The 19,191-nt window shown below is 40.5% G+C and overlaps 2 protein-coding genes across 2 annotated transcripts in view; one reads left to right on the forward strand and one right to left on the reverse strand.

Annotated features, from left to right (window-relative positions):
• Positions 1-392: 392 nt before the first annotated feature.
• LOC101859301 lies at positions 393-6,865 on the forward strand. The gene is made up of 5 exons (XM_005112820.3): positions 393-876; positions 2,083-2,394; positions 4,157-4,172; positions 5,205-5,307; positions 5,913-6,865. The coding sequence occupies exons 1-5, from the start codon at positions 741-743 to the stop codon at positions 6,405-6,407; spliced, it is 1,062 nt and encodes a 353-aa protein (XP_005112877.1). The 5' UTR covers positions 393-740; the 3' UTR covers positions 6,408-6,865.
• A 3,495-nt stretch (positions 6,866-10,360) lies between these two features.
• Positions 10,361-19,191, reverse strand: part of LOC101859538 (peroxisomal targeting signal 1 receptor) — a gene marked incomplete in the record, with an annotated part of 17,410 nt that continues 8,579 nt past the window's right edge. Inside the window, 8 exon segments of the mRNA XM_013090696.2 lie at positions 10,361-11,481; positions 12,018-12,175; positions 13,270-13,356; positions 14,239-14,320; positions 15,190-15,375; positions 16,662-16,732; positions 17,852-17,995; positions 18,321-18,372. Of these exon segments, the coding sequence (XP_012946150.1) occupies positions 11,295-11,481; positions 12,018-12,175; positions 13,270-13,356; positions 14,239-14,320; positions 15,190-15,375; positions 16,662-16,732; positions 17,852-17,995; positions 18,321-18,372 (967 nt within the window).

Raw genomic sequence — 19,191 nt, forward strand, 5'->3', positions numbered from 1 at the left:
GCAGGCATATGTTTTTCGGCTACAACAAAGATCCCATGCTGATTCAGTAACTAAAGAAAAGCCATAAATTTATAATATTTTATTGCCATGATGAATATTGTTATTAATATAATTGAATTTAGGAGCGAATCTAAGAAAATGTTGGTCCGGGATCTCTTTCATAAAAATGATATTGTGCGGATCAAAGATCCAAGAATACATTTCTATTTAAAATATTTATCAAGGACTTTAGAATAGAATTCTATTTATAACCTTCATGGTGCGAATAAGAGGTTATAAATAAATAGTACTAATAATAATAAGGTTAGAGTCTATAGGGCCTAACATCTTTGATGCGAATACAATTCCACGCTGGAACTCTTCAACATAGATAACCAGAAATATGACACAAATTCTACTTTCGGTTTTGTTTCCTGGTTAGAACTGTCTGCTGTACGTTTACAAGGCGTAGCCAAGCATGCGATGGAAGACTAACCTCTCGTATTGTGAATGTGTACATTATGACTTGTTTGAGCAGGTACCAACGAATTTAAAACTTTTTGAGCCGTGACCATTGTGTGCTGGAAAGAAATTATCTCGTGAAAGTGAAAGTTCAGAATTAGATTACAATGAATGAATGACTCAGTTACTTGCTTTGGCACTAGGGCCTTAGGTCTTGTTTTTGGACTGAGGAGAATCTGATGGGGGAAATTGGGTGTAGTCACAAGGTTAGGTGGAGACACTAGGACAGCTGGTTTAGAATGGAAGCTGACAATACATCGTATCTACTGTATGTGAAGGCATTGATTCGCCTTCTTTTAATCCTGTTTATTCTCGTGTCATCCGTACAAATCACCGTCTCATGGGCAAGTGGGCTGTGTCTTCTTGCCTTGGGAGGTAAGTTTTTCAAATGATTTATTTTTCTAAAGGGGGATCTGTATTAGTATTAGATCTAGTACTAAGAACTCTTACATTGTTATTGCTCTCCTTCATCATAGAAGTCTAGTAAGTTAGAGCTATAGACTGTGTCTATATTTTATAGACTCGTCTCCTTAACATGACTTTGGGCTTTGGGTGAAATTAATTCTTTCTGAAAATCAAAAATTGATTTGTTAAAAATGAACTTTGGTGCAGTGATGAGTGTTTGGAGACGTATAGTATAGTCAAGACAATAGTGAGCTTGTTAAATTGTACATTTTGTGTTATATATATAGAGAAAAGTTTTTATCGACCCAATTATCTAGATAGATCATGATTTAGGAGGCAGGAATGCTTTAAACTGGGCTGTGAGCAGTGATACTAATCTTCCTTGGATCCAAGGAATTCCCAGTTTTTGGGCCTTCCTAGGAAATTTCTCCGCGATCAGGTGTCCTACGGAGTCTCATGAACATCTTCTCGCGTGCCACGTTGAAACTGTGCGCTACATTATTTTGATTTCTTTGTTTCGATTTGGATGGCTTTCTTTATTCTCGATTCTCATTCATTTGCACGACACTGTTTCCACTCTGGCTTCATACGGTCATACATGTCTTCCTCCTCTAGTTTGGTCGTGGCATGGGATTTTCCTCCTTTTTTACTTTTTATCATTAGCATCACTGGCTGTGAGGGATACAATATGTCCCTGGAGACCAATGGAGTCACTTATATCCCTAACCGCTAGCCATCAGTTTATGGCTAGATGATCTTGAAGTATAAATGGGTAAAGAACCATTCCTAAATGATGTTCTACTAGACCCAACTGAGCCTGTTTAATTGAAATCCTTTAACAACTGTGATTCAAACTCCTCATCTTTAAACTATGAAGCCCCTGCATAGTGACAGTCTACTAACTGTAGTGCTACTGGCATGCCATAAATCACAAGTGTGCAGTATTTTGGTATCTAGTTACGAGGGAAGAAGTTGACTCCTTAGGTTGGAGAATGATGCTATCAAACTGGTGATCTTTGACAGTCTTCTCCTTATGTTAATCCACATGATGTGGCTTGCTTGTACCATCATGAATTTTTGCTTCAATTAGTAGGCCTATCAGATGCAGATGAATGTTTGAACTATGACAGAAAACTCACAAGATTTGTACTTTTTTCTGCGCTATTTTATTTTCAGGCTCGTATTACTTTTTCAAGTCAGAAGACAATAGTTCAAGCAGAACCTCAGCACAGAAGAAAGTCAAGTCTGACGACTGGAGCTGGAATTTCCTCCTCACCAATCCATTCAAGGGCAAAATGGGCCCTGGATTTTTGACGGAAAAGGAGGAAATTGACATTGCCAAGAAAGTGTCAAACTCAGTGCTTTACGACGCTGGAGCGGTGCAGTCGCTGCGTAACTTTGATGTGATCAAGAAAAATACGGAATGCGTGTTTGCGAAAAGATCCCGTGCCTGGGGATCTCCATCTTATGACTACAACTTAACCTTGGGTAGGTGTTGCTGTGCGGCATGATTATAGCGATTGTATAAGATTGAGGAACAAAAGGAGCTGAAGCAGTGGGAATATGGTGTGATAGTTAGTTATGTTGTTGTTACAATCATCTGCATGACTTTAAAACTATCATCACCGTCATCATTGTAAACAGCTCGAAGATAAAAGAAAAGCTAAAATTTTGTGGAAACTGTGTAGAAAATCCTAACTGCAGCTCAAACTCCTCATCTCTAGACTATGAAGCCCTTGCACAGCGACAGTCTAAGTGTGGCACTACTGGCCTGCCATAAAAATCATGTGTGTGTAGTAGTAGTATCATCACATCGAAGATAAAAAATGAGATGAAAATTGGTGGAGACTGTGCATCATCATCATCATCATCATCATCCGCAGCAACAGCAGCAGCTGCAGTAGTAGATAGCAGCTGTAGTGTTGTTTAAATAGTTTCCATAATCTGAGCTATCCTCATTATCCTCTGTATTATTAGCATCTTTTCAATCTCCTCCCTCCCATTGAAACCACAGTTCATCAACAATCAATGTGTTAATTAAGATGTTGGCTAATGAGGACAGTGCTGTCAAACAAAACTGACGAGATCGAGGAAAGTGCTCAAAAGAATTATTATGTCTTGTACAGTCAATCCTGCTCTAACAGCCTCTTGTAGAAGACAATCACCTACCTTTTTTTTTTACCACCTGTTCAGGGTGTCCAGCAAAGTCGTAAAATCGAAAAAAAGTCGTAAATTCGGTGCCCTGGTCGTAAAGGTCGTAAATGGTAGTAAATTTGCCTTGAAGGTAGTAAAAATCTGGTAAGCGGTCGTAAATTAGCCTGCATACTGAGTGATGAAGCCAGCAAAACTTTTCAGTGAACCCTAGCCGCGGTACATGACACCGTTGTTGCCGGTCGCGATTGTGATATAATAGTCGTTCACCTTTTCCCCGTCCGAGGGTACGTTTCACGCGAAAAGCCGCTATGGCGGCAGGTTGAAGTGTATGTGACACCGAGGCTCGATCGGGAAAATCAAGATCTACTTTCACTTTCGTTACCACCCTGAAATTTGGCGAAGATAAACTGATAACGCAACATTTGTAATATGCAGGTTGTACAGTATAAATGCTATGTCGCCGTGCAAATAAAATTTAATAATTACTCGGTTTGTTTGTCACGCTTGTGAACTACTATTTCCGGGGTGCCTTGATAGTCGAAACTTGATTCCTCGTTTGGACTTCTCTGTTGACATCCACCCCTTGTCGCTCATATCACCTATGCAGTTGTGAGCACCGTAAAAACCTTACTAAAACTAAATCAAATCTAGCTGCGAGCAAGCTTGTGATCGTCTGTCTATCCTCCATTTTGTCGACTGGATTTTGTTGTGTGTTCTTTTCGTTCCCTATGTTGTGTAATAATAATATATATGTTACTGAATGCGCAAATTAACTCCCTTTTTCGAGCTGGTGTGGGGCTTGATTTGCTGGGTAGTCAATTTTTTTCCAGGTAGTAAATTTTTTCAGGAAATATTGCTGGACACCCTGCTTGTTGTTTATTATGTTTTTCCTGAAATTCCAAAAGTTTCTGATTCTCGCACTCACACTGACACACACACACTCACACACACACACACACACTAAATTACATATAATTTTTAATGTACGGTTATGAAGATTTAGACCTCATGTATGTATAATAATCTATGTTTTCTTTGTGACAATTCCTTTCTAACCTTTTGTGTTATTTCGTTTCATAACTGCCATGGTGAGCAGAGGAGAACATCAAAGGGTGAGTGGCAAAACTTGGGCGGTATATTTCAGGATTTTTAAAATGTAGGAATGGCATTTTTCATTTTTGGGCTCAGTGTAGTCTAACTGTTAGTGTCTTTAGTTCAGTTACAAATTTTGCTTTTGCTCCCGTAAGCACTTACGCCAGTACCTCTTCCTGCACAATATAGACTTCTGCTACTCCTGTACTGGAAGCCAGTCTTGCTCATCACTGTGGTACAAAACGTCAAATTATTACGTTTTGAATGTCCCGTACAAACACAGGGCCTACAACCCCCCCCACCCCACCCCCAAAAAAAACCCAGCAGCCCATAGTCTGAGCATACCTGCTATTTATAGACCAAGCATGTTACTTCAGTGAATTCATGTGGTTTTCTTAATTAAATCTATAATTCAGAGCTTATGTATGGGAAAGAGTGTAAAATTATAAATGCTATCCTTTATTATTATTGTTATTTACTTAATAACATTATTTTTTTCCTCGTCTGAGAATTGTGTTTTATTGTTTTTGCTTTGAATGCATTATATGCAATGGAGTCTGTTTACATTGCAATCAAAATCTGCAGGACTGCCGGATTCTATGATGGTTTACCCAGGTTTTCAGTTTAGAGATGATGCTCAAATAGAAGGGAAAAAAAAATTGGATTTTCTTTTCTTTTTGTTTCTTACTGTCTTCAATTTAATGTGCTGAATTTAAGCAGACTCTGCTATAGAGTTACAGCTTATTTTTGTGTAAAATGTTAATGTTGTAAATTCACTCGCCATAGCAACTTTTGATCTTTAGGAAAAATACGTGGTTGGTTGGCGGGTGCTCTGGTGGGGTTTGCTCCTTCTTACCTATCAAACATTTATCGTCTTTATCTCCCATCCTTCTGTTTTGTGTTTGTTACTCTCTTGTAATCCTGTAATCTTTGGCACTTATATGACCTTATTGTGTTGCAAGTGCCGTAAAACTCTTACTAAAACTAAAAATTTCTTTGTTCGCCTTTTTTTCTCATTCTTCTATATAGATCTGTTGCTGTGACTTTCACAGGTTGATCCCCACATTCTACAAATTCACGTTGGCCTTCCAGCCGTTGAGACTGGATGCCTTCCTCATTGAGCTGCCGGGCTCCCTCTACGGGACAGACATACAGGTAATGCTAAAGTAATAATAATAAAATAATAAATAGCATTTGTATATATATTGCATATCCCCGCTCAACAGCAGGCTCTATGCGCTTTACACTATATTATTACCCCAGCAGACCATAGAGCATACAGTGCAAGCAGCTGATTAAGCGCTCAAACACTAACAAACTGACAAGATCTTTCGCTGTCTATAGCCGGGTACCCATTCCCACCTGGGTGAAGTGAGGAAAATTCGTGTAAAGTGCCTTTCCCAAGGACACAACATTAGGCCCCTGACGGGATTTGAACCCACGACCTTACGGGTGCGAGCCCGAGAGCCTAACCACTAGGCCACCGTGGTTAGGCTACTACCGGACTTGTAATCATGAGGTCGCGGGTTCGGGGGTTCGAGCCGTGGGCCCAATGTTTTGTCCTTTACACGAATTTTTGTAGCTCTGTAGTAGTAGTACTAGTGGTGTCGAAGGCTGGTATGATGACTGTACATATTGAAATTGTGTCGTCTGATTGTTATTTATTGAGTATTATTAGTATAGCTTTTGTCTTTTTACTGAAAAAAAAATAACTTACATTTCTGGGAACCATATATTACTGGCTGTGTTGCGTTTTTCAGGCTTTGAGCAAGGCTGTACGCACTGTTCTACTCACGCTGAGAGAACACGATTTGAAACTGAGACGAGCAGCGGTCAACGCGAGAGCAGACTTTGATGAGCCGACGCGGAAGAGTCAACTGGAGCTTCTGGTCGAGCACCCGGAGCGCTGGGACAGACGCAACTGGGTGTTTGAGTTCAACCGCGTCACGTTCTTCATCACGTCCTTTGCGCCGTTTTACCCGGAAGAGAACTCACGCTACTCGTTTGGCTGCGCAGACTGCTACATGCTGTTCCAGCCGGAGATGTCGTTCGCTCTGCACGATCTCCCTCCTGACACCGCTGAGACCAACTGGGAATGTCCGGTGAACGTAAGGGACCGGATCCGTGTGGCTTTCAGGGAGGCTGGTAGGGAGTACGAGGCACCAATGAAAGTCAAGGAGCCGATGGTGTACGAAATTGTCAAACGTGTTCATCCTCAAGATGATGTGATTAAGTGGTGGGAAGGTTCATCATGATTTCGTTGATTTAACTCTTTCCATGCTCAGTAACTTGATAGATTGTTATGAAATGTACATGTACTGGGGGTGTGCAAGTCTGAGCAATTAGGAAATAGTCATTAAGCCTGCTCTACTCTGGCGTTGACCAGATGACAAGGACATGTGGTTTCTTGAGGGAGGCATTGCGCTGCCAAGAGCCAAATGCTCAGAGCTAAAGGAATTTGAAAACGACAAACAACAACAGCATGAAATAGTCAAGTAAGTAGTTGAGTACTCAGATCCCGAGTAGCCTTTGGCTTAATGTGTGATTTGCTGATGCATAAACTAGATTTTAATAGTTAATTAATAATAAAGTAAAACGAAATCAGAAAAGAAATGTTAATAATGGTAAAAACAACTAGAAATGTGAAAATCACATTAACTGTGATGATTTGAAAAGAGCTCCAAAATAAATTTGAAAACGAAAAAAAAAAAAATGCAATGCAGCAACAAACAAAAACAATGAAAATTGCAAAGTCTCTGCTGTGTCTACTAATACCGAAAGCCTCCACAGACTTTTAAAAATTATTACTCTAGCAATTCCCGAGTACTCTGTTGTTAAGGACTTGAACGAGTAGTGGAGTATTCAAAACTGTCCCCATGGTTTTATGCAAAAATAATTCTGAAATTATGCAAACTAAGCCAAAAAATATGAAATTATGCGATTCTGTTAACTTTAACAAAGAATGATAAAGGTAAATAATAAGAAATTATTCAAAAAATGATCAAATTTTGCTAAATTATAATATACGGAGTGCATAAAACCACGGGAACAGTTAAAAACTACTGAAGCAAGTACTTTCAAGGTCTAAATACTTGAGTACCCGCGAGGATTTGAGAACTTGCACACCCCCGGTACTAGTATGCTACCTAATGTACCTGTAAAGTAACAAAACGCCTGGCACGAAACTCCACTGTTTCCCTGTTCTTTCAACGAATCAAAAGTAGGGCCATTTGTTGAGGACTGCTTCGGTCAAATGTTTTGTATATTGAACTGGAAGATGAGGGTGCATCCTTCACGTCATGAAATGTATTAATAACAGGATGTGTGTGTTGGTGGGTATGTGTGTGCATGTGATTGAGAGAGAGAGAGTGTGAGAGGGAGGGAAGTGAGGAGAGGAAGAGAGTGATACTGATAGACTGGAAAAAGTTAAAGAATGAATGTGGGGGTTTCCAGGGGAGGGGGACGGGGAATTCCTGGGATTGTTACGTTTCTGCAAATGACTACAGACTACAGTGTAAATATTTATTATATTCTGCGAGAGTTTGTGTGTAAGACTCCAATTTACTCCATTCTAAAAAAAAAGAGTTTGTAAGACAGTATTTCTCGATTTATTTTTTTTCTGTAGTTTTTGTGAAAAGGTTGTGTTGTGAACCTTTTTAAAATGCTCTTAAAATAGTCTCTGGGAGTGGGAGTAGATTGAAGTGGAACTGTAGATTACACTTTTGAAGTGGTCTCTGGCTAATAGCATGCCTGTATAAAGCTTGATCAGCCTCAAAGTCAAAGCACACTGAATGCGCAGAACCAAATTCTTTCGATAGACCTACTCCTCTTTGAAATTCACATAAAACTGTCCCCGTGGTTTTATGCAACCCCCATAATTTAGCAAAATTTGATAATTTTTTGCTTAATTTCTTATTGTTTTCCTTTATCATTCTTTGTTAAAATTAACAGAGTCACATAATTACACATTTTTGGGCTCAGTCTGCATAATTTCAGAACTTTTCTTGCATAAAACGACAGGGACAGAAAAGCATGTTTTCTCCAAAGCACGATTTTCTCGACACTCAATGTGCATGCTGTTAGTCGGAGACCATCACTATACCTGTAACTGTGATTTGAATTTTGTTTTGAATGCAACTGATATTGGTATTCACTTATTGATGAAACCTTCATTTTTCTTGTTGGTGTACATGTATTCAGAGCCGAGTCTTTTTCTCTCTTTCTCGTGGGAAAAAGATTATCAAGTATCCAACCAGTGGGCGTTGTGCACCGTGTGCAGTGTTTATATTTGACAGTATGGCGGGGCAAATGTGTGTGTGCCTAAAGAAAGGTACGAAAAGTCACCTCGGACCATTTTGAGCTACAGGCTGATACTGATAATGACAAAAATAACTATTTTTGACCAAAATGTGTTTCCATACAAAAATGATAGTTCCACCTTTTTTTAACAATGTATTAAAAGAGTTTTTATTGATTTGACTTCTAAATATTTTATTTTGAATTATTTTGAAGGTAGGATATGTTTTAAAAAAAATAATGAAAACTGCTTTTAAAAGGTGTTAAAATCTATTCTTGAAGCATGTTTTCTCTTCTCCGCTATGTTTTACCATTGAATTCTAATCATGATATTGATGTCAACTGAATGCCGAATTGGAAAAAAATTTCCTTGAATAAATACATTAGAAACAATTGAATCCTCTTTTTTTTTCATGTTTGTATGTGTTCTAAACTCATAAGCTAATTTTCTCAAAATTATACATTTATATGTATAGGCCTACCCTTCCTCACAAAATGTGCAATATATCTGGAAAAATTCCAAAACCATGAGGTGCAACACTGAATGTTCTATTAGGTAGGCCTACAATCCTTAACTCAAAACGGTTAAAATCCGACTTTTGGTACCTTTCTTTAGGCGCACACACATTTTTGTACAGTATATTAGTATACAAGTCTTTCTGCAGAGATATTGTGTCCCTCTTGGCCTGGGTAGGTCCTGACAAGCAGAGTCGAAGCTCGCCTCTTAAATGAGTGCGACTGATAGGGGCCTAATAAAGCCTAATTTAATCCAAAAAACAACCAACGATCAGACATAAGGTAGACAAGTCAATAATATTATCAGACCTATATGACACAGTTATGTATGCTCTATGTATGTGGGTATGCATATATAAGCATAATATATTGTGTGCATGTGTGTATGTGTGTGTGGTGCGTTTGCTTCCACTTTAACAGTTGTCAGGAGAAGACAAAGATAACACCCGTGTCATTTGCTCAATCAACACAAGAGAGATCAAACAAGTCACAAAAAACCCCAACAACAACAGAGTAAAAGTAAAAGTTATTTCCGGTGGAAAGAAAAGGGGAAAATAATTCCAATCAACAATAACAACAACCGAGTCATATTACTTGAATAAAATAACTTATTTCTGTTTTACAAGAAGGTCATAAAAGTACACAGACATACAACTAACAGTAACACATCGCAGAAAGGTCAGCTTCTCAGTCATACGACACATCACAGAAAGGTCAGCTTCTCAGTCATACGACACAGCGTATGAAGATAAGCTTCTCACAGATATACAATGACACACACACACCGTACAGAGATCAGCCTGTCACAGCCATACATCTACACACTACACAAGTACACATCCATCCAGAAGCAGTTTCTTACCACATACACCATATAACTTATGCAACACACCACACACCAAACACAGCACACACTATACACCATACATCAGACACACTGTACACATCATACCATACACACCATACCATACACACCACACCATACACACCACACACACACACAGTACACCACATACACACCACACATACTACACACATCATACATCACACACGCTAAACACACAACACACCATATACACACCACACACCATAATCTCTCAACAACATTACATTCTACATGCAGACATCTAGGTACCGGTAATGCTCTTTTCCCTACAAAACCCCAAGATTCTGTTGAACCATTTCACCCCTAGGGGGCCATTCTTTAACCCTATCCGTACGTCGTGTTTTACTATCGTATCCATATGACATGGGGAACTATGTGCCACCACTTTCCAAAGGGGAAATTTACTCGTTAATCCAATCCGTAGGCTTTGCATAGCAGTTTGTCAAAATGATTTTTTAAAAGAAATACTGAAAGTTTCAAAGAGATCTTCGTGCTAGAAGTATTCTAAAATGTGAAGAATACAACCCCGGGGGTACAAAATGATCCCAGGGCTTACGGATAGGGTTTACACAACAAAACCACAACATTCTGTAGAACAATTTCATCCCTACTATGGAGCTGTCCTAACACATTCCCTCAATCCTTAGAACAAAGGAAATAAACCCCTAAAACAGTCTACATGACTACTTGTTTAAAAAAAACCCTCATTAAAACAACATTTCTGTACAAAATGATCTGGAGAAAAGCGCAACTATGTCAGGAAAAGAACACTGGTTCTGACAAAGCCCTTTTCCCTCTGCAGTACAGTATTGACAAGTAATCCATTTCTTCCAGTTTAGTGAACTCATTTCATCCACATTAGTGAATGAAAAATACGATATTTACCAAATATTGCAAAACGAACGTTCAATCTGTCTTTGTTTTGCGTTGACTTGCGCTACATTAGACAGAATTCCTCACAAAATGTTCAACCTGCCTGCACACTCACTTGTTTTACACAAAATCCCTTCCCACAAAATCCCATCAACTCTATCCACAAAATCCCATCAGCTCTATCCACAAAATCCCATCAACTCTCTCCACAAAATCCCATCAACTCTGTTATCTACATAAAGATCAATTTGAGAATTCCGTGCAACTCTTGCTCCACTCCGTAATTGCTCAACAGTTGTCCCCCCTGCCCGACTCGCCCACACCCACGCCCATCAGCCACTTCTTCCTCTACCTTCATAGGCGCATTCAGCAGCGAGGGCAAGGGGGGGAGGAAAACATGCTCTCCCCTCCCGAAAACCAAATCCGCCCTCACTCTCTCACACACCAGACTACGTCCAGGAGATCTGGGTTCAATCCCCAATCTTGTGCAGAAATCTCTCTCCCAGCCAGACCTGGATTCAAACCCCAAACTTGCGCCAAAATCTCTCCCCCGGCCAGAATTGAGCTGGGGTCAGAGGTTACGTAACTTGTCCAGGTCTTTCTTGTCGCAGGCTTCGTACAGGTCGGTGCGCCCCAGGAGAGACAAGGTCATGCGGAGCGTGCTCCAAATGTTGTCGGACATGGCTGAACTTTGACCCTGGGGGCCTCGGCTCTCTCGCTGCATGACCAGCGCCGTGACAAAATGGCCGACGGCTTCTCTGTGGATAGTGATTGGAACAAACAACATGGATGAAAAAACCAATACAGGACACAGGTGAAACCAAAAACAAGCTACCGTACAGGTAAAACCAAAAACAAACTATTATATACATGAAAAACAAAAATCAAAACGAAAAAAAAAATTCCTCCCCCCCAACCCAAAACAAGCAGTAGAACTAACTAAACCATTGTAAACCAACAGTTGAACTTACTAGAACAAGCTATTAGTCGAGGACTCTGCATTGCAATAGCTTTATGAGTATGAAGAAAGAACATTACTAACTTACTGATGATGTAAATTGATGGTATGTACTGGACCTCGTATCCATTAAAACCTCAGATTCAAGGAAGTTAAAGTCCAAATCCAAGAAATGTAATGTCTGTTACTATTCTACCAGCTATTGTAAAAAAAAAAAAAAAGAAAGAAAGAATACAGGCCAGACATCTTGAATATATATAAGGAAAAAGAGCCACAACTGAAGTCAAAGAAGGCACAAATTTTGTTGCCTCCGGTCCCCCCCAGAAATGCACATACTTGTACGCCTGCAAGTTGACGCATGCGATGCCCAAGTTGAATCGTGACCGGATAAATCCCGGCGCCTGCTCGAGAGCTCTCCTGTACGCCTCCACTGCCTCCTCGCTCCTGTTGCCGTTGGCTAAAGATGCTCCGTATTTATTCCAAAGCATCGCATCCTGTTTCAAAAGACAAACACAAAAAGACATTAAAAAAACTATACTATTATTATTATTTAGGTTCAATATTCATTAGAACTGGAGCCTTGAGCTACTGAAGAGCATTGTCAAGAATCCTGAGATGAGTTTTAGCAAGAGTTTTACGGCACTTGCAAAAGAATAAGGTCATATAAGTGCCGAAGATTAGAGGTGTTACAAGAGAGTAACAAACACAAAAAAAGGAGGGGAGATAGAGACAATAGGTTTTTTTTATAGGAAAGAAGGAGCTAACCACACCAGAGCACCCGCTAACCACCCACAATCCTGAGATGAAGAAGACATTCCAAAAACAAGATGTCCATCAAAGAGAATAAAGCCAAGCAGGATTTTGAAAAATTAATTTTTAATATGATTTTTTTAAATATAAAAAAAGTGTTTTTACACCCCCCATTGACACAATTTAGATAATTTAGGAGGTGGCTTTCCGACCCTGCCTGTCTTTGTTCGTTTGTTTGCTCAAATGTCTATTTAAAATCATTTTTTGTGTGGATTTGACTGAAAAATGTTGATCAAAAGCAAAAAAAAAAAGAAAAATAAAAAGAAATTTTCAGTCCCCAAAGACATCTTAGCTTTGCAGGTCCTCAAACTTTGGCAGCCATTTCCTCGTTAATTCTACCTTCAGTAACACCAGGTGAACCTCACCTTTTTCAATCGCAATTATCCCAACTTCTTCTATTCCAGATAGATGGGTACTTTTTAAAATCAAAAGCAAGGTTATAGCAGTTTTAGTTTTAGTTAGAGTTTTACAGTACTTGCAACACATTAAGGTCAAATAAGTGCCGAAGATTAGAGGGGCTACAAGTGAGAAACAAACACAAAAAAAAGGAGGAGAGAAAAGGACGATAGATGTTTGATAGGATAAAGAAGGAACAAACCACACCAGAGCACCCGCAAACCACCCACAGATTATCGCACCAGACTCTACTGTGCCATGACACATATATCACGTTAAATAATAAATAAAGGAGTTTTTTTTATTTCCTTCAGTCTTTCGTAGAGATACAAAACAAACAGATGTGCATATGAGGAGGACGCTGGCCCCGACAACCGCTAACCTGTGGTTTCACTTGTAGCGCCAGGCCGAAACATTCCACGGCTTTGTCGTACTCGCCGCTGAGGTTAAAGAGTACTCCGAGACCGCACTGGGGGGAGAAAGAAACACAGACATGGAGGGTTATACACACACAGACACATGCACACACAATGACAAACAGACACAAATACTTGGCGGCTTTGTCGTATTCGCAGCTGAGGTAGAGAACTCATAGACAGCACTAGGGTGGGGAAGGAGAAACACAGACATAGATTGCTATACGCACACAGACACACACGCTCACACAGACAGACACACACACACACACACAGACAAAACAGACAAACATGCACACACATAAACAGACACACAGACAGACAGGTAACACATACACACTCAGCTGCTTTTGTCGCACTCCCCACCCAGGTTAACCCTATCATACATCATGTTTTACTATCATATCCATACGACGTGGGGAACTCTGTGCCACCACTTTCCAAACAGGAAATTTACTCGTTAATCCGATCTGTACGCTTTGCATAGCAGTCTGTTAAAATGATTTTTTGAGAAATACTGAAAGTTTCAAAGACATCTTCGCACTAAATGTATTCTAAAATGTGAAGAATACAACCCCGGGGATAGAAAATGACCCCAGGGTGTGTAGATGAGGTTAAAGAGAACTCCCAGACCAATTTGTCTTCCTATACCACAAATATTTGGAATGCCCCCTCCCCCAAAGAAATGCAAATCATAACACCAGAGAGAGAGAGAGAGAGAGAGAGAGAGAGAGTATAACAGAAGTCTAAAGGCGCATTTCTTAACACTTTGCAGTCACACAGCCAGCACTACAAAATACCCCATCTGGTCACCCGGCCAGGAGAGCGACTGCGACGGACTTCTCGAGTCTGGCGGAAAGGATAATTTTCACCGATGCGCCAAGTGACCACAAAGTCAATGCTTGTATATTAACATCTATTTCTGACACACCTACCTGCACGTCAGGGTCTATCTGTGTCTGAGCCGACAACCTCGCCGCAGACAGGTACAGCTCTCGCACTTCCTCGTGCTCTCGGCTGAAAAAACAACACCACAGACAAAAAATTTTAAGCAAAGGTAAGAAGACAAAACAAGCAAACAGACAAACAGACAAACAGACAAACAGACAAACGGGCAAATAGGCAAGAGGCTACCTTACAGCTTTGGTAAACAGAAAATATTTCCCACACCATGATAAAAAGAGTGAGCAAAATAGAAAATATTCCTCCCCATACTAATGCTAAAATGAGAGACCGAAATGAGGCAAATACCGAAAACTTTCCGTTTCCGAGAAATTTCTCAACAGCCTGAGTAATGTGCTCACAAAAACACTAGCAGTGAATCATACAACCATCCCACCTACACATGATAAAGACAAGTAACTCATTCCACCATCCACCTGCTCATGAAAGAGACAAATAACTCATCCCGCTACCTATCACCTACTATCCCACGACAGACATAAGTAACCCACTCCATCACCCACCACCCACCTACACACGATAGACATAAGTAAACCACCCCACCATCCACCATCTCACGACCCATCCGCTTGGCTTATGACAGCAACAAATAACCCATCCCACAACCCACCTGCTTATGACAGACATAAGTAACCCACCCCACCACCCACCATCCCACAACCAATCCGCTCATGACAGCAACAAATAACCCATCCCACCATCCACCACCCTACCTACACATGATAGACATAAATAACCCACCATACCACCCACCAACACTGGATAAACATGAGTAACCAACCCCACCACCCACCATCACACAACCCATCCACTCATGATAACAACAAATAAGCCACCCCACAACGCACCATCCCACCTACTCAGGATAGACATACGTAACCCACTCATCCACCCACCATCCCATGACCCATCCCACAACGCACCTGCTCATGAAGGATAACTCTGGAGGTTGTTCGCCCACCGACTCCGCCAACAAGTGCGTGTAGCGCGGGTTTTTGGCGAGCCACGCCCGGAGCGCGTGACAGGCATGCGAACCGTACGATTCATTGGTGTAGGACACGGCCAGGGACATCCAGGCTGTCAGGTTGTTGGGGTCCAGCTCCACGCATCTGTGAACACACAGACAAATTAATCAACAAACACACAGATACACACACATAAATATCTGTAAATATTTTTAAAAAATCTGCACACCCAAATCAACACACTCACACAAACAAACAAGCACACATACAAAACAAATAAATCAACAGATACACACAAACTAATAAATCAACAAACACACAGACACACACATAAAAATCTGTACACACATCAACATACATACACACACACACACACAGACAAATTAATCAACAAACACACAGAGATACACACACAAAAAAAATCTGCAAACACAAATCAATACACACACACACAAACAAATAAATCAACAACAAACACACAGATACACACACATAAAAATCTGTACATATACAAATCAGCAAACACACACACAAAATCTGCACAAACCAATCAACACACACACACACACACAAACAAAAACATCAGCTTTTTTAGTTTTAGTTTAGGTAGAGGTTTTACGGTTTGTCAGATTGCTAAGAAGAGTGCCATGCAAAGTTGTGCGCACATTAGTAAATAAGAACCTAATGAATCAAATAAAATAATATTTGGTTTAGTTTTAGTAGAGATTTTACAGCATTCGCAACTGCATAAGGTCATACGAGCGCCAGAAGATTAGAGATGTTACAAGAGAGTAACAAAAAGAAGAAAAACCACACCAGAGCACCCACCAACCACCTACACAAATTTTTTTTAATGCTCACAGACGAACGTGAAAAAGCTATAAAATCACAACAGTGCACAACAGGCAGGGCTGAGTCTCCTTTATTCCTTCATGGATACCACACACACACTGCAGAGATGGAAATCTAGATATCATTCCAATAGTTCAAGAGAGAAAAAATACCCCCCTCTCATCCACCCATCCTTCCCCCCTCCCCTCCACCATAGGTCTCAACTCAGAATTTAAAAAAAGGGGGAACTTTCTTTCCGCATGATTGCGACAGAAGACCATTTTCGCGAGACACCCATTATTATAATACTGTTAAACCCTAGAAGAATGCTGAAATAAAAACCATAACTTTATCAAAGCAAGGTTATTTCATCCCAATTTGAGGGTTTGGAAGATAATATCAAGTAAAACAATCACTAAGGAAATATTATTTACAATCTTGATTATGTACACAAAGTGGTGGTAGAAATACTGGGAGGTGCCCCTCCCAGCAGCGGACTAAAGCAGAGGAAATGGCGGCAGCGGAAATCCGCTAAATAGCGGAATATTGAGACCCACGCTCCACACACCCAGACGCGAATGAGCCAACACACAACCCACCTCCTGAGTGCTGCTATTGCGGCCGTCTCCTGTTCATTTGTGGCTTGCGTAGTGCCCAGATACTGCCACGCCTGGAGGTAAAACGACACACAAATTTGTATACATGTCACGACACTGTGGGATCAGGCGATCTTTGGTCAATCTTTGGGTAGCCTATATGGTGGCTTTGAAGGACAAGCGGGCTAACCCAGATTTGGGGAGGTTTCCAGAAATCTTGACCAACACCAAAAGTGGGCATTGCCCTACCTATAGGAGGAGTTTGGTTTCATAGGCATGTATATTTGCTTGGTTATAGAGAAAACTCTCCTTGTCTTTATAAAGAAACTGAACAAGGGGCAAAAACTTTACGTTCGATTTTCTCAAAACAGCACTTTTCGGGATAGCCCCCTAGCGCTTAAAAGTGACCATATGGAGTTAATGATTTCATCTTAAAACTTGTTCATTTCTCTTGCTTTTGATTTAAAAATTTACCATCTTGGATAGAAGTAGATATTGAAGGAGGTCGGGTCGCCTCGGGCGTCAGGGGTAAAGTTAACAGGAAAATGATAGCCAAAGTTTGGTGACTTCCAAAGCTTGAGTGTTCTTCGAAACTGCAAATTTACGTTTTACGTGCCTTTGACCAACGTTTCATGTAAAATCCACACACACATGTTTTAAAATGGACTACAAGGCATTTAGCACCCAAAAAAATTTTAATTAGATAAAAATTGCGAAGTGGGCAGAAAAATGTCTGTTGACCAATTTCATTTTAATTCTGATGAGTGACCCATTTCACTATGATGTATGCCACACATGAGTACTGATTCAGTCCCACCACCTATGTCTCAAAACACCAGACCAGATGAGACAGGAATACATGCTAAATAGAGCAGACCAGGTCACAATTTTTCGACTCCGTTGTGGCCACAACAGACTCAAACACCACATGCACACTAAATTAAAAGTGGGAGAGTCAGCGATCTGTGAATGTAGACACGACCAAGAAGATGACAACCATATCCTTCAGCACTGCCCGTGCTTCCCCACCCTTCGAACACAGACGTGGCAGAATGTGACTCCCCTTGAGAGAAAGCTCTATGGCAGTCTCTCAAATCTGAAGCGAACTGCACACTTTGTGCGCGACATCGGTCTGACTGTCTAGCTGCCGTCATCGAGAACAAGGAAGAAGAAGAAGAGACAGGAAGCCTCACCTCGGCGTGATTGTCGTCCTTCTGCACTGCGGCCTCAAAGAGCAGCACGGCGTTCGGGATGTCGCCGGCCTCCAGACGCTTCAGACCTTCATCGAAGGGGCTCTGGTGCTCCAGCAGGTGGTTGTCCTTGTCAAACTCGTACTCCTGGAACGTGGAGGGGAAGCCACAGGGGAAGGGAAGAAACATTATGTTCATCTACACATAAACTGTTTACAGATAAAGAAACATTATATTCATCTACACATAAACTGTTCCCAGATATAAATAAAGAAATGTTATGGGTTTTTGGGTGTTTTTTATTATCAAAGAAATGTTATGTTGATCTATATCTGTTTACGGATAAAGACACTTAAAAAATATTTATCTATATTGGTGGCATTCTTTTCTTTAAAGTATAGTCATTTCAACGTACAGGGAACTGCTGAGACATTCAAAGCAAAAAAAGCAAAAAAGACAGACAATTTCTTACCTTGAAAGCCTTTGCGGTGTCATACTCAGACAGCCAGGGGTGGCCCTCTTCACTAAAAATACACAACACAATACCAGATGAAATACACAACACAATACCGGATGAAATACACAACACAATACCGGATGAAATACACAACAAAATACCAGATGCAATACACAACAAAATACCAGATGCAATACACAACAAAATACCAGATGCAATACACAACAAAATACCAGATGCAATACACAACAAAATACCAGATGCAATACACAACAAAATACGAGATGGAACACTCAAGGGCCGGCAGTTACTGATACACTCTAAAATGTTGAAAAAACCCCCCCTGAGAAGTTGCAAGAGGAAAGCTCCAAGGTTTGTAAACATTAAAGAGAATCATATAGATACGACAACAACCATTCACAGTTAAAAAACCAGTGCCTCTGGTGTAGCGCTTAAGTGTTTTGTTGCCGCATGCAGGAGACCAGAGTTTGATTCCTGCGTGAGGAAAAATTTTTGGGAGGTATCTCGGTCGGTCTTTCTGTGGGAATGTTGTATCTTTCTCAGGCCAAGTAGGCCCTGACAGGCAGGGTCAGAAGGCCATCTCCAAAATGATCTAAATTGTGTCGATGGAGGTGTAAGAACACTTACATTTTTTATAAAAGTTGGAAAAGGTGTTTTTTTCCAGTTTGTGTAGATGTAAGAGATGTAGTAAAGAGAAACCTATCCAAAGAACACCCAGCATTAGCTTTAGTAAGGTTTTAAGGCACTTGTAACACAATACAGTCAAAAAGTGTAGAAGATTAGAGGTGTTATAAGAGAGTAACAAACACACAAAAGAAGGAGGAAAGATAAGGATGATACAAGTTTGATAGGAAGTCTGTTCCCC

The sequence above is a fragment of the Aplysia californica genome, unplaced genomic scaffold, assembly GCF_000002075.1.
Source record: "Aplysia californica isolate F4 #8 unplaced genomic scaffold, AplCal3.0 scaffold01428, whole genome shotgun sequence".
Classification (NCBI taxonomy): Eukaryota; Metazoa; Mollusca; class Gastropoda; order Aplysiida; family Aplysiidae; genus Aplysia; species Aplysia californica.